The sequence below is a fragment of the Crinia signifera genome, chromosome 4, assembly GCF_055691185.1.
Source record: "Crinia signifera chromosome 4, ASM5569118v1, whole genome shotgun sequence".
NCBI classification, from domain to species: Eukaryota; Metazoa; Chordata; class Amphibia; order Anura; family Myobatrachidae; genus Crinia; species Crinia signifera.
In genome coordinates, this window is record NC_139220.1 from 215,819,774 (window position 1) to 215,835,817 (window position 16,044).

The following is a 16,044-nucleotide window of genomic DNA, read 5'->3' on the forward strand; positions in this document are numbered from 1 at the left end:
TGACTTGTGGGGGGGTTCCACTGTATTGGTGCAACATAGCACCCACCATTCATTCCACCAAAATCTGTGCTGCAAAATCCAAAAATCACTCCTTCCCTTCTGAGTCCTGCCATGCACCCAACTGGTATTTTTTGGTCACATGTGAGGCATTGCCGTACTCGGGAGAAATTGGGGCACAGATTTTGGGGTGCTTTTTCTCCTTCATACCTTCTGAAAATGAAAAATTTTGAGCCAGAACTGCATTTTTGTGTAAAAAAATGTAATTTTTCATTTTCACTGCCCACTTGTATCAAAATTGGTGAAACCCCTGGGGGTTTGAAATGTACACTATACCCCTAGATGAATTCCCTGAGGGGTGTAGTTTGCAAAATGGGGTCACTTGTGGGGGGGTTCCACTGTATTGGTGCTTGGGGGGGTCTTGCTAATGCGACATAGCACCCACCAAAATTCCACCAGAATCTGAGCTGCAAAATCCAAAAATCACTCCTGCCCTTCTGAGTCCTGCCATGCACCCAACTGGTATTTTTTGGTCACATGTGAGGCATTGCCGTACTCGGGAGAAATTGGGGCACATATTTTGGGGTGCTTTTTCTCCTTCATACCTTCTGAAAATGAAAAATTTTGAGCCAGAACTGCATTTTTGTGTAAAAAAATGTAATTTTTCATTTTCACTGCCCACTTGTATCAAAATTGGTGAAACCCCTGGGGGTTTGAAATGTACACTATACCCCTAGATGAATTCCCTGAGGGGTGTAGTTTGCAAAATGGGGTCACTTGTGGGGGGGTTCCACTGTATTGGTGCTTGGGGGGTCTTGCTAATGCGACATAGCACCCACCAAAATTCCACCAGAATCTGAGCTGCAAAATCCAAAAATCACTCCTTCCCTTCTGAGTCCTGCCATGCACCCAAATGGTATTTTTTGGTCACATGTGAGGCATTGCCGTACTCGGGAGAAATTGGGGCACAGATTTTGGGGTGCTTTGTCTCCTTCATACCTTCTGAAAATTAAAAATTTTGAGCCAGAACTGCATTTTTGTGTAAAAAAATGTAATTTTTCATTTTCACTGCCCAGTTGTATCAAAATTGGTGAAACCCCTGGGGGTTTGAAATGTACACTATACCCCTAGATGAATTCCCTGAGGGGTGTAGTTTGCAAAATGGGGTCACTTGTGGGGGGGTTCCTAAATTTTAGCATCTTATGGTGCCTAGAAACCTACATGGTTCTACTTCTGGGGATGCCCTAAAATAAGGGGGATTTGGGTATTTATACGGGATTTGATCAGAAGGGTGTTGGGAATCCAAATACCAGAGGAACCTAGCTATTTTTTGCTATCACAAAATCTCCCGGGTATTTTAAAACACCAGCAAAAATTGATATGGTTTATATGTGGAGCGGTAAAGATAAAGATTGCCCTTCATTGGAAATCAATAAACACCCCAGCTAAACAAGCGATTCTAGCATCAATTTGGGACATATACCATCTAGAATATTTGGCAAGCGTTGTGGAGGATACATCTGTAATGTTTGGGAAGATTTGGGGCCCATGGCTCGAATACAATGGCCTTCCCCCACCATACACATATGGGCACTGAGGGGGTCAGGGGTCCTACGGACAGGTTAATAGGATATAATTAAGGGGACTAAGATCATGTATCATGGAATTAGCAGGGCAGTAGAGGAGATAGTGTGGAGCATGATAAGTCTGAGGTGGAGAGAACATACCTATGCAATCCAATATTGTTTAGTTTTTTTTTTTTTTTTTTTTTTGTGCCTTTTTTCTTTTTTTGTATGTGGGATGGCCCGGCCGTCATAAAGATATCTTGAATATGTATAAGAAAAGTGCATACAGGAAATGATGACGGGATGTAATTGTATTGTATATTTTGTGAAAAATTATGTAATAAAATTTAAATTTAAAAAAAAAAGAAACCTACATGGTGCCTAAAAAATAATCTCATAAAAAGGAGGCTCCAAAATCAAGTAGGTGCTCCTTCTATTATGAAGCCTGTGGTTTGGTCAACGTGCACACTAGGGCCACATATAGGATATTTATGAAAACAAAAGAATTGGGGGAATCAATTTTTAGTCACATTTCTCTAGTAAAATGTACTGTGTTCCTTAGAAAAATGTATTAAAATTGCAAATCTGCAAAAAAAATGAAATTTTGAAATTTCACCTACACTTTGTTTTAATTCCTGTGAAACACCTAAAGGGTTAACAAACTTCCAAAATGCTGTTTTGAATACTGTGAGGGGTGCAGTTTTTGAAATGGTATCATTTATGGGGGTGTCTCACATACAAGTCCCTCAAAGTCACATCAGAACTGAACTGGTCCCTAAAAAAATCAGTGTTTGAAATTTTCTTGAAAATTTGAGAATTTGCTATTCATATTGTAAGCCTCCTAGTGTCCAAAAAAATTAAAAGGAAGTTGAAATAATGATGGAAACATAAAGTAGACATATGGTCTATGTTAGTTATTAACTATTTTGAGTGGTATGATTATTTGTCTCACAAGCAGAAAATTTAACATTTTGCAAATTGCTAAATTTTCCATTTTTTTACGACATTTTGGTATTTTTCACAAAAAAACACAGACTGTATCGACCCAAATTTACCACTAATTTGAAGTACAATGTGTCACGAAAAAACAATCTCAAAATCACTGGGATAAGTAAAAGCAAAAAAAAGTTATCCCCACTTAAGTGAGACATGTCAGATTTGAAAAAAAGGGCTCTGTCAGGAACGCAAAAACTGGCTCTGTCAGGAAGGGGTTAAATAATTTACCACAAGTTTATGAAAATATTTTCTACTAGCATTTTCCAGCAGCTTCCTTTAGTTTAGGTTCCACTGTCTGCTTAGACTTTTGGTGGCAGATTTTCAATAACTGAATCAATGCGAGTCATATACAGTTCCAATGAAATTATATTGAATCCTTGATTGCTAATTTTAAATAAACAATAGCTTTCCTCTCTGGAATTGTGTCGACATTCAATGGGTATCACATGAAGACGTAACATATAACACCTCTGTCTGTTCTCATGAGAATGAGAAAGGCTACAGTATGTGCCATTTTGCCTAATAAAAAAAGCAGGTGGCCATTTTGTGGGTTGATCCATCTTCCAGGCAAATTTTAGCCACGTCTTCCTCCTTCCATAAATTGACGGACTCATTTTTTATATGTGTGTTGTGTTTAGCTACGGGACAGGTTCTCTGCACTGATCTCTGCTTCTGGTAACTACTTGCAAGCTGCCTGTCTCAGAAAATTTTTGCTACACTTTCCTTCATCCTGCCACTACTTTCTTCATTTCACAATGGCAGCTTGTCTATAAGCTGCATACTGCAGGCAGAAGCCACAGGAGCAGCCATGGACTCGCATAGAATAGCGGGTAGATTTACTAACGCTTCTGAAGATGAAAAAGTAGTAGGGTTTCCCCATAGCAACCAGTTAATTTGGCTATCTTTTCTCTCTTGAATTCTAGAAAATTCTAGACAAAATCAAATTGGTTGCTAAGGGCAACAGTGTCTATTTTAGAAGCTTTAACAAATCTACTCCAGATGTGTACAGTTTTGGGAATCGGGTTTCAAAAAGGAAACTGAACTTCCAATTTTGGGCATAAATATGAATTAACATTTATTTTCCTGACAAATATAAATAGAAAATAAAACATATACACTGTTACAGTATACAATGTATCAGACTGTTGCTGCCCACAAGGGTTTATTATAAAAAATGAAACCTGGTCTATTCAATAATATAAAATTATAAAAAAAATAATAATAATAATTTAAATGCCTTTTTGAGCTACTACTAGTTGCCTTTCTTGCACTTAATAATCTCCCCATAGCTACACGGGTAGTCCTAATACTGGGGGCATCTCCGGCCCAACATTAACACTTTTGTGCATTATGCTCACTTATTTAAATTGGTGAGATCATTTTTGGATGTGCCCATAAAATTAGTTGGTAGAAGACAAAAGCCAAACACACTAATAGAAACCTATTTGTTTAGGATGCACTGTTCTAGTAAAGAACTACCAAATCTATCCAATTTGACTATCTACGTTAGTTTTTCCCATCTTTAATACTTAAGGCACACTAACAGTTAAGGTTTTAGATATATCCATGCTAGAGCACAGATTGGTAAGTCAAAATAAGTGAGGTATAGGTGCAACCGTTCTCATCTAGCTGGGGTGCGCCGAGGCCCGCCAGCAAATGTGGCACTCGTGCGCCAGCCACCAGAAATGTATCGTTGGCACAGCCAATGAGGACAGCTGCATCTGTACTAATTAAGTCACCTGTGCTCAAGCATAGCTATACTTAAAACGTGGACGGTTAGTGTGCCTTAAGGACTATGGTTGGGAAACCCTCATTTACATACTTAACAAAAGTGGAAATGTACACAGTCACTCTACTGAATGTTTATGCATATATGTATTATATGTATTTTTTTTTCTTTTACCCTTTCATGTTAGGCTCCGTTGGCCCAACCCGAATCTCCAACGGCTTCAGCAGGAGAAGATGTACAGTCACTTGCCGACTCTGTGGAGTCAGATCGTGAGTCTGTCTGTAGTAATTCCAATGTCAACAATGGGAAAAATGGGAAAGAAAAAGAAAAGGACAAACAAAGGAAAGAGAAAGAAAAAAATAGAACTGACTCTGTGGCAAACAAGCTTGGAAGCCTAAGCAAAACACTTGGCATCAAACTTAAAAAGAACATGGGAGGTCTTGGCGGCCTAGTGCATGGGAAAATTAGTAGAGCTAATTCAAGCAATGGGAAAAATGGGGACACCTCAGAAAAAGTGAAGAAGTCCAAATCTCGAAAAGGTAGCAAAGAGGAGTCTGGACAATCTGCTAGCACATCACCTTCAGAGAAAACAACCCCATCACCCACAGATAAAGCTAGTATATCTCCCATTGATAAGTTGGCAAACAGATCGCTATTAGATAATAAAACGGACCCTTGGAAATATAGCACAGATGTTAAACTCAGTCTTAATATTTTGAGAGCTGCCATGCAAGGGGAGCGCAAGTTCATCTTTGCAGGACTTCTTTTAACCAGTCATCGTCATCAGTTTCATGAGGAGATGATTGGTTTTTACTTAACCAGTGCCCAGGAACGGTTCAATGCTGAGCAGGAACAGAAAAGAAAGGAAGCTGAAAAGAAAGCTCTCCTAAACGGGTCATCCTGTAGAAAGCTGGATCAAGAAGGATTTGTGAAAGAGAAGTTGGAAACTTCGCCTCAGGATAGGGCATCACCAATCTTGCCTCAAAGCCATACAACGCAACTAGTTCTAAAACTGAAGGATCGATCCAGCCCAACCCCTGCTTCTTATCCCTCACCCAGCAACGGTGCTAAGAAATGTGGATCCATGCCAGTATCTGCCCACTATAGCCATACACCACCAATCCAAAGGCAAAGTGTTATCCATTTACACGATGTCAACTCCAAGTCATCAAGCTTCCAAGATGATCCTTATAAGCCGGTGGTTGGCTCCTTAAAAACCTGCGCAACATATCCCCAACAGAACCGTTCATTGTCTTCACAGAGCTATAGTCCCGCTCGGTTATCAGGCATACGCACAGTGAACACGGTGGAATCCCTCTCGTATGAGAAACCCACAGAGCATAAATCTCAGACATACACAAATGGGTTTAACTCTGCGGATATTAGAGACTGCTTAGAATATGCTGACGAGGAATCTCCTCAGACTTGGTTAAATAATGACAAAAACAGTAGAGGCAGGAGTACAGGCTGTCCCATATATTCGCTGCACCAGAGCAGGTGTAAGAAAGAGAACTGCTCTTTCTATGGGCGACCTGAGACTGAAAACTTCTGTTCTTACTGCTACAAAGAGGAGCTAAAGAAACGGGATCGGGAAAGCAAAGTGCACAGGCACTGAGTTCATTCAAAAAGTCCAGACCTCTTAGAAGTATCTTTTTTTTTTTAATGCAAAAATTAAGTACTAAAATCACTTTAATTGCAATGGAACAAAATAGCCAAATTTGGAAGAAAGCAAGGGAGAGGTGATAGTGTTGCTTGCTGTTATACAGGTCAAGCTTTAATTAGAAAGCTCAGAATGAAAGGGATAAAAAGCCTCTGTTAGAGTTTTGTCTGTAGTCATATTCATATGTTAAGATGAAGGTTGATCATGTCACAGTCTGGGTTATGTACTGTATGATGCTTACTGATTACTATGGTGCCTGATTTCTTTTGTTACATTTGTTTTCTTTTATATCACTCAGGTAAGTAGGAAGGATCATTTAGGGGGTTATTCTGGTTCACTCCTTCTGGCAAATTCCTTCTTAAATGGACAAAACCATGTGCACCGCAGGTGGGGTAGATGAGTTAGATTTGGGTGGGGTTTTACTTCAAAGTGAGATCTATATTGCAGTGTAAAAATAAAGGAGTCAGTATTTTCCCTTCACAGAAACAAAATAACTCACTCAAATCTAATTCTCTCTGCACATTTTACATCTGCGCCCCCCCCCCCCCCCCCCTTGCAGTGCACATGGTTTTGTCCATCTAAGAAGGAATTTGCCAGAAGGAGTGAACCAGAATAACCTCCTTAGTGCAAACCTGTCGCTTACACACTGTAGAAGAAACCAATCTAAATTCACTGAGGCCTAAACCAAAACGTTCCCAAAGCCTGAGTGATGTCACAGGTGCCAGTTTATGGGTTGCCTATCGGTTTTGCTGTGTGTAGGTGACAGGTCCACTTTTATTATGTCTTAATATGCATTTTGGTTCTGTATAACCAAAGCATCTATTTGTTTAATGCACTCTGGCTTTCATACTTGTTTTGATTCTTTTTATAAGAAATGTCTACATTTGTTTAACTTTGTAGGGTCTATCATTTCATGTCCAGTTTATAATTACCCTATACGTGGTAAACACCTTGGTCAAGAGTAGAACGTCTGCATTGTAAATTGACTTCTAACGATGTAGTCATTCTAGACCAGAAATGTATTCATGTATTTTTTTAGTTAGATTCCTGCTCTGTGTCTGATGAATGGGTGGTGTATTATTGGGGGAGTGGGGGTAATGGATGTGTTCTATGCTGTTCTTGTGATATGTTAGCTGACACAATGAGGCCCTTATTCTGATTGACGCGGACTTTACCGCATACTTTCGGATCGCGTCTTTACGGCGTCTGCACATGCGTGGAGAACGCAACGCGCATGTGCCACGCATTGACTCGGTACCAGTTCGGCCAAATCCCGTCCAGAACTGTTCACCGCTATCATTCGGGAAATAGGGGCGTATTATGGGCGTCATGCGGAATGACACATGGGCGTAGTTTCAAAGTGGGCAAAACGGGGCGGAAACATGGGCGGACACGGGGGAGTACACTTATGTTGGGGGGCGTACATTCGGAAACCACTCCGAATGCACGCGATCAAAAAGGGCAGAAATGTGCGGTGTCCACAAGTGTACTATTGCTTTGCGGACACCACTCGTTCATGCGGTAGGCGAACGTACGCCTAATGACTACAACCATTAACACCTGAACCCAATAGAATCTACTCCTTTACTCATTACTCACTAATAGGCCGCTTGTCAGTGCTTTAATTGAAACCATTGCTGCTTCAATTGCTGTAAGGGTTAATGTGTGCAATGCATGTGTTAGGCATGCTTGTAAGGATATATTGGAATCTAATTGATTCCAAGTCCAAATAAGCAGTTTTTTATGAGGATAGGTAATTGAATAAGTGGGTCATGTGATGTATTGCAGAAGATACTTCATAGTGGGTTGTTTGGCGTAAATACTCCGCTTACGTGCGGTAGCACCGCTTGGCTCCCGTTCGGATGCGGTATTCCCGAGCATACTCTGTAATACTCTGTAATACCGTGCCGAATCGGAGTGTTTCTCCCGCACACGCATGCTTTGTATGTCGTCCGTAAACACGCCCTGTTCTTAAAGAGTGAGTCCGTCCGAATGCGGAGGACACGTGGGCGTTTCTACGGACGATGGCCGCATGCGGCAAAACACCGTGGCGTGCTGACCGCTCCGTAAGAATGCGGGAATTTCCGCACAGATCAGAATAAAGGCCTGAGTTACTGGGTTCACAAGACTCATCAGTTTCACCATGAAATGATTTATTTGCTCAAAGAAAACAAGAAAAAAAGATGATGGTATCCTATAATTGCAAACTCCACCCAATACTATAAATTGTGGTAGATTAAGGCTTAGAAAGTGTTACCAAACACAAAGTGTAAACAAATGAGGGGATGATGACTTTGGAAAGTATCAGTATTTCAGTATCAGTACCGTGTACATACATTGCGCATATTGACACCTGTGGATATGAGGCCTGTGAAGGTACAAATTGGCACTTGGTGGATCTAAGTGCTGATGAGAAGGGCAGGGGGCTTTGACCACTTTCAGCAGGAGATCTAAATGCTGATGGGATAGGCAGGGGGCTTTGACCGCTCTCAGCAGGGTCCTACAGAGTAAGAATGGTGATTATTTTGTGCTGGAACCTTTACACCATGGCCAATGTTCCCTCTAATTTTACGAAGGCTGTGTGCGGCAAAATATTTTGTTTGTGCAACTTTGGAAGGAAATTTAATTTTTGTGCGTCACATATATAACTGGAAAATGACGTTCAGCATTTGTTAACTTTACTTCAAAATGGTATTAAACATTTAAAACACAGCCCACAATGTAGTTAATGGGTGAAACACACATTAATTGAGTCCACAATTACAAAAAGGGACCCCTGCTGCTTTGTGCGCTCTGTTGTAATGTCTGTGCGCACACTCGTCGAGTTGTGTGCGCGCGCACAGCTTAGAGGGAACACTGACCATGGCCCTTATTCAGGTTGACTTGAATTCGCATCCTTGCGAGTCACCCTAACCCCGCATTGCGAGTGGTTAGTCGGCACCACCCATTTGCATTGCCATTGGGAACCTCCCCCATCTTTTGATGGCCGCAGACCATCGAAGGATGTGGAAAGCGGTCGCATATGTAAGGGTGGTCCAGACCACCTTTACATATGCATGTAAAAGTTCCCGCCCTGCGATCAGGTCTGAATCATCCCCAATGACTCCGGCCACCTAGTTGTAGTTAGTGCCGCGTGCAGTGAGCTCTGTGCACATTCAATGTAGGAGCAGGGAAATCCAAGAATGTTAATGACATTTTACGAGGCTGGATTGAACAGTAATGCCTCCATGGCTATACATTTTTTTATTTGTAAACGCATTTGAACACTTTAATATGTACATGATAACTCAGTTTATCCTCTATGTAATACACTATTCACTTTTCAACCTAGTCCCCATCCCTTTCCATGCATGTGCGCCAACGCTTGACGAATCGGGTAAACTAACTGGAGAAGAAAGCAGCAGCTAATCAGCTCCAGACTGCCATGTTACAGGCTGCGGGGGGTATTCAATTGGTGCCAATTTATCACCTAGGCAAAAAATCTGCACTTTACGCCATTTTTTTATGGCAAATACTAATTCCCCCTATTAATTAGGCACTGGGGGAAAACCACGTGGATTCGCCAATTTTCAGGTGAAGTTGTGGGAGTTTTCCCCTGTTTTTAGTCATTTTTTGCCAAATGCCTTTTCGCCCCCCAAAAAAAGACGAAAAAGCATTGGCTTAAAATGACTAAAAAAAAAAACTATGGAATACAATAGCGGCAAAATAGTTGGACTAATTAAATAACCCCCTATGTGACAGCTAGGAGGAGGTGATTGGCCAGTACATAGTACATAGACCCCAACATCTCAATACAGATGGTTTTTTGATACTTTAATGATGTTTTAAAATGTACCCTTAATCTACACATAGTGATGTCATGGCAATGCCGCCTATTTATTCATTAAGAGCCAGTGACTTAGGGCAGTATTCAATGACAATATTCTCCGTGCATGGCGAACGTTTTTTTACGCTCGTCATGCTCTCTCCGTGTTTTTGCGGAGATTCTCCATGTTTGGAGACTCTCCGTCACGGCACTTTATACACTATTCAATGTGACTTAGACTCACCGCCCCTCGCGTATGAGGTGACGCTGCGAGCCTGAGGACGGCGGCAGGCAGGGAGATGGAAGTCTCCCTGCCTGCCCCAGAACGTATGTGGGGGGAGGTGGGCTCACCGGGAGCCAGGCAGCACAAGCTGCCCTCCGGGAGAGCCAACAGGGGACCGTGTATTCACTGCACCCGATCGTGCATATGTAATGATCGGGTGCAGTGAATATATGAATATCTAATGAGCGGCTCGGCTCCCGGCCCCCTGCTGGCTGCTCTGTGTAAAAAAAATATATATATATTTTTTTTTTTAATTAAATATATATTCATGTGCTTATAGCACATGAATAAAAATAGCATGCCCTTTCACAGAATAAAATTCCTGATTTTTTGACACCAAAATTAAAACAAAAAAACTTTTATTTTAAAAGTTCACATTCCACTTCTCCATGAAAAGATGGAGAATTGCTACACGGAGAGACACGGCGAAAATCACTTAGAAAGACGGCGAGAAGTGCACGTTGAATAGGGTTGCTCGCTTTTTGAGAGCAAAAGTCTCCGTCCAACGCGAGAAAAGCACAAACTCGCCATAAAACACGGCAAATTTTTCTCATTGAATACTGCCCATAGTGGACACAGGCGTCTCTACATGTCACACTCCTGGTGCCTAATCCTCAGTCATGTCTCTGCTTTCTGTTGCATTCCAATGCTCACACATTGACCTATACTTTGTGTAGGGGATGGATACATAATAAATAACTTGCTCCGACACCTTTCATGTGTTCAGCAGTGAAGTGTGATTTAAGGACATGCTGTAAAGCAGTGTATAATATCTTTATTATGATTAACTCTTTTTGGCCCTGTACACAAGCTGAACACAGCAGTAAAGCATTTTTAACTTGCTTCATTTTAGTTATTTCAACAAAAATGGAGGTAATTTGTAGCAACTTATTTAAATGAGCCAATTAATTACTCGTCTCCTGTAAGGTCACCAGTAACAATACATGATATACGGAACACTAAATATACAGTAGGGATGTATTTATCAATTTTCAGAAATTTTCCTGGAGGTTTAATGGCAATTTGAATCAAGGAATACTACAATATGTAGGAATGGAAAATGTAAGATAATTTGTATGGATCACTGTCAACTATATATATGACGCGACACAAATACATTGTATTTCTATTTAATTTTAGTGATTGGGGGAAATCATTGCAATTTCTTGCTTGCACAGATGTTCTAATGATTCATAGCATCAAACAATGCACCAGTGCTAACTGTAGCTCTCTACCTGCTGGGAAACTATGCATCCCAGCATGCCCTGCCACAGTTCTGTTATTAGGGCATGTTAAAACTGTGGCATTGCATGTGTGGTTGTGTGGTTCAACAGTACAATGAGTGCCATAGGTTGCCGTACCCCCGCAGTACCCCCCCCCCCCCCCCCATTCTCATGTGCATGGGTAATGGGAAATCCACAGCTATAACATGAGGGGATGCAATCAGCATGCCAGCAACCAGGATGCCGGCTTTGTAAATGCCAGCGCCAGAGCCCAAACACCGACACAACACCGGCGTCAGAAGCCCAACAGCCGTCATCCTGTTGTGAAGTATGCTGGGGGGAGTTAGGTTTAGGCACTTGGGGGCGCGAGAGGGAAGGTTAGGGATAGGCACTAGATGGGGCTGGGGGGGTTAGGCACTAAATGGAGAGAGGTAGAGTTAGACTGCGGAGGAGGGGTAGGCATCAGTTCAGGCGAGTTGGGATTAGGGGGTTATGGGTAAAAGTTAAGTACACTTACCCAGCCACTGTCGGGATTATTATTATTGGGATGCTAATGTCGGTCTTCTGACCACTGACATCCAGACCACCGGTCACGCATATGTATTCCAACATAAGTATTGGGTATATGTGTGAGTATTCCATTCATTTGAATATGCTGCATAAACTAATAAGAACATATAGACTGGACAATCTGCGATCACTTCCAATATTCTATCAACATAGGAGAAAATTACATAAAAATACATGTCATTTTCTCTTAACTTCATTGGATACTCCCAATATTCAAACTAATTGATATATCCTTACAGACCCATGCTCACTAACTATTTTATAATACTGACAGGCCATTTTCCAAATCCTTACTTTTGGTGACCCTAAAAGCATTTCATCATTATCATTAAGAGCATCATACATCATCAACTGTGACAGCAACATTTCACATTGCCCACTAGCTGTTCCCTCATTTTCTGGTTACACTGCATCTTATATTAATCCCCCACATTCCTCATCTCTGGCATTGAATATGATTATGTTTTTTTTCAAACTCAGCTCTCTAAACCTGATATATTAGTAAGAATTATGTAGAAATCACTTCATATCCCTACAACTAAAAAATGGAGAATTCCAACTGAGATTTATCTCAGATGCGTTACAATTTATTTTTTTTACTTTATTTTTATTTCATTTGATAGCCCATGGTATATCCGTACCCATGTGCGTCACGGGCGCATTAGCATGGGAACACCCATGAAATGTTGGGCACTCCCATGGGCACAGCCTGCTGCCCGCACGCCCTGCTAGGCACGAGCGAGATGGTGAAGAAGTAGTTTGCCGCGCCCACTTGCACCAAACAGGTGCACATGCGCATAAAAGTATATGCAAATGCACAGTAGCTCACAATCGCTCCCCTGCGCATATACGCAGGGGAGTAAAAGGACCAGCATTGGTGGGTGTGCGGTCATTTTCCAACCATTAAAGGGTGCCACCAATGTCCAAAGTACAACTGAGCTGGGGTGCAGCCAGCGTGAATAGAAAGACTTAACTCAACTTTTATTGAAGTTGGACAATGTTATATAAAATTCATCAGTTTGTATGGAGATAGGTTGCTAGTTTGTAAAAAGTTATATTTTAAATGATAAATTGCACAACAACTGTAAAAGTCTGAGTTCAATTGATGTATACTAACACCATCGTGTATAATAAGAGTTGCTATGCAAATGTTTACCCTGATACACTGCCAGATGTATGAGTTACAGGATTGTGTCGAAGGACTATGGTTCCATTTTTCATTTGTATTGCTATATTAAGAACATAGAATATGATAGGGGAAATCACTAGTGATCAGTTGGGATTTACCGTAGTTTCAGCCTAACCACACATAGTAAAGTACTTATAGCGAGGGGATAGAAAATTGTTGATAAGGGTATGCTGGACATCGCTGGCCCTTCCACTGGTAAAATGAATCCATGTAATGCGCATACATATTGGTGATAAATCCAACGTCATCTGAGTAAGTGATTTTCAACCTTTTTACCTGGCGGCACACTAAATAAGATTTTAAAATTGCCAAGGCACACCATGAGATCCCCACAGGGCAAAACACATTAGCCCCCACAGGAAAAAACCCAAACCTATTGGCCCCCATATAAAAAACAATCACACTGGTCCCCACAGGTAACACAAATAAAATACATTGGCCCTTTACATGAAGAGACCAGTAAATAAACAGTTGAACTGCTGGTGGCTGTAAACTGGTTTGGGCATCTCTAGATCTAGAGGCACACTGGAGGACAGCTCAAGGCACACTAGTGTGCCACGGCACAGTGGTTGAAAAACACTGAGCTAGGGGATTCCACTAGTTCTGTAAATTGCTCATCACATTGAAGAAAAAGTCAATGAAAAGAATGTAAAATAGTTTTTGGAATTTGCTTTTTATTGTGGTACATTACATCCTGAGGGGCACTGTTACATTGAACATAACATCTATAAACCGAGTGCAGGCAGCCATTTTGTTGAGAATGCAGCACAAAATGCTGACATCACTTAAATGCAAGGTATAAGGCCTGTTGTGAGCAGTATACCAGTTTTCATAGCGCTTCTTCCACAAAATCACGATATATGTATATGCTTCTATGCAGATTTGTGCAGTCCTGTAATGTGTACCAGCCAGTGCATGTAGAATAACATTGGGGGAGGTAAGGGGCATTATAACCTATAGCAGGCCATACTTATCTACTTTCCAGAAAGGTCTGTGAGACCGCAGAAGAATGGATAGATCTTCCATATCCTAGTGACCTGGACAGGATGGGGAGATAATATTGGTAATATTAAGTCTATAGGAAGATGGCTGTCAAATAGGATGCAAATAGCCCCACCCTTCCCCGCAATGGAAGGGGCAATTATGACGTAAAGTCTCTGCCCCCACCTCATGAGTGGTCATTTGCATCTTCTTTATGGGCTTCTACCAAACAGGAGAAATCAAAAGTCAGCATGTACAGTACGACCAGGTACAATAAAGGAACCTTTTGTGAGTGGTATATTTTACTATATCTCCTAATGTTTACACTGAATATCACAGTGTGCTCCCGGGCATCGTTACTGACCCCTCCCTCGTCTGAACATGTACAGATGAGGAAAGACCTTGTCAACAACGTCTGCAGCACGGCCGACAGTACCCTCATTGTAAACACACACCCCCACCGACTGTCTTCAGCAAGTATGTATGCAGCAGCCGATGCCTGCCACCCTCGGGTCTCAGCCACTGCCATTATCGGCGGCGGGGATCGTTTAGTGTGTATGGGGCTTAACAGCATATTTACCTATATGTGAACACAGCCCAGGTCACAGACACCAGGGCACATATGCCAGAGGTCTATACTGAATTTGCACGTGTCCAAGGGTAGGTGCAAATACTGTAGGGTATGCCGGCCGTTGTTAGCATTATCAAAGCCTAATTGCAAATGCATATTTTTCAAGCAGAACCGATTACTATGAGAAGGGGAGTAAGTGCATGTGTCAGATGCTTGGCATAAACCAGATGCATACAGTACAATACTGCTGATGACTTGCACATATTTTGCCATAGTTCATATACTATACACTCAATTGTGACTTTTTTACTGAACACAAGATGTGTCTGCTAAATCCGCATCAATGTCAAAGTGTTTGATGCCTGAATAATGTAATTTGACCCTGATGACTCAATAGGCCGCAGTGTTATGCATTATGCTCACGAAATGGCTGTGTCCACTGAATGTAGTTATTGGGTGGAGATATATATGTGTGTATGTGTGTGTGTGTTCTATACAAATAGAATACACACGCCTGACATTCTTTCTTTGTACGGAGAAGACTGACCATGATTGTAGCTAACATGAGCTCTGGCTATTTCATTAAACCTGTTTATGTGTAGTGAGAGTCTTTTGACATGTTTTAGATGATATTTATGTAGGCCAAATATGTCATACATGCGAATATGGACAGCAAATGGACTCTTCAGTCTGTAAAGGAAATATCTAATATAAAAGATAATAAGCTTTTCATCATATTGACTGACAAATGAAAAAGGAATTGTCTATTTTTCTTTCTTTGCAATTTATACGATGTTAAATTAATTTGCACATTACATGATTAACAATATAGTGAAAAAAATAAAATAGTATATTGTTGAGAAAATAAGACCGTTGTTTGTATGTGTTCTGTTTGTAGATTAAAGGTTGTATTATGTTCAAATTTTACAAGCCAAGTTTAAATTGTAATATAGAACTTATTTTTATATTATTTTCAAAATATGCTATAGAGCAATATTTTGCGCCTTTATTATATACAGGGTTTGTCATTTTAGTAGGTTAACTGCAGAGCCTTTGGTAGGATAACCATGACATGAAGAAGCTTTGTAAACAGTCTAGTAAGTTATGAATGCTATTTATTGTTATGCACTCAAAATGTTTATTGAAAGTTGAAATATATGAATGGTTTCTATTAAAATGATTTGTCTTACGCCTTTTTTGTTCCAGTGCCAAAACTTCGATTAAACCTAAATGATCGGTTATGGTTAAAGGGTTTATGGAGTCAACCTATTGACTGTCTACCTTCCCATTGTCAACCTAATGTTTGTGTTGACCTTTTGACCCTTCAACCTTAGCCATGTTTACCTTTTTTCATGTATTGACCTAAGCCTGTCAACCTTCAGTAGTCGACCCAATGCAAGTCAACCTTAATAATGTCGATGTAATGACCGTATAACATTTATATATCCAGTTGCATAGCAACACTGAAAACCCTA

At 40.9% G+C, this 16,044-nt stretch overlaps 1 protein-coding gene across 3 annotated transcripts in view; it reads left to right on the plus strand.

Annotated features, from left to right (window-relative positions):
* Positions 1-15,739, plus strand: part of OTUD7A (OTU deubiquitinase 7A) — a 260,840-nt gene extending 245,101 nt beyond the window's left edge. For 2 of the 3 annotated variants that reach the window (XM_083183759.1, XM_083183758.1), the window contains exon 14: positions 4,475-15,739. In XM_083183759.1, the coding sequence (XP_083039885.1) occupies positions 4,475-5,902 (1,428 nt within the window). In that variant the 3' untranslated portion in view covers positions 5,903-15,739. The remainder of the gene's footprint in view (positions 1-4,474) is intronic. The other variant, XR_014473489.1, reaches the window with a different exon arrangement.
* The last annotated feature ends 305 nt before the right edge of the window (positions 15,740-16,044 follow it).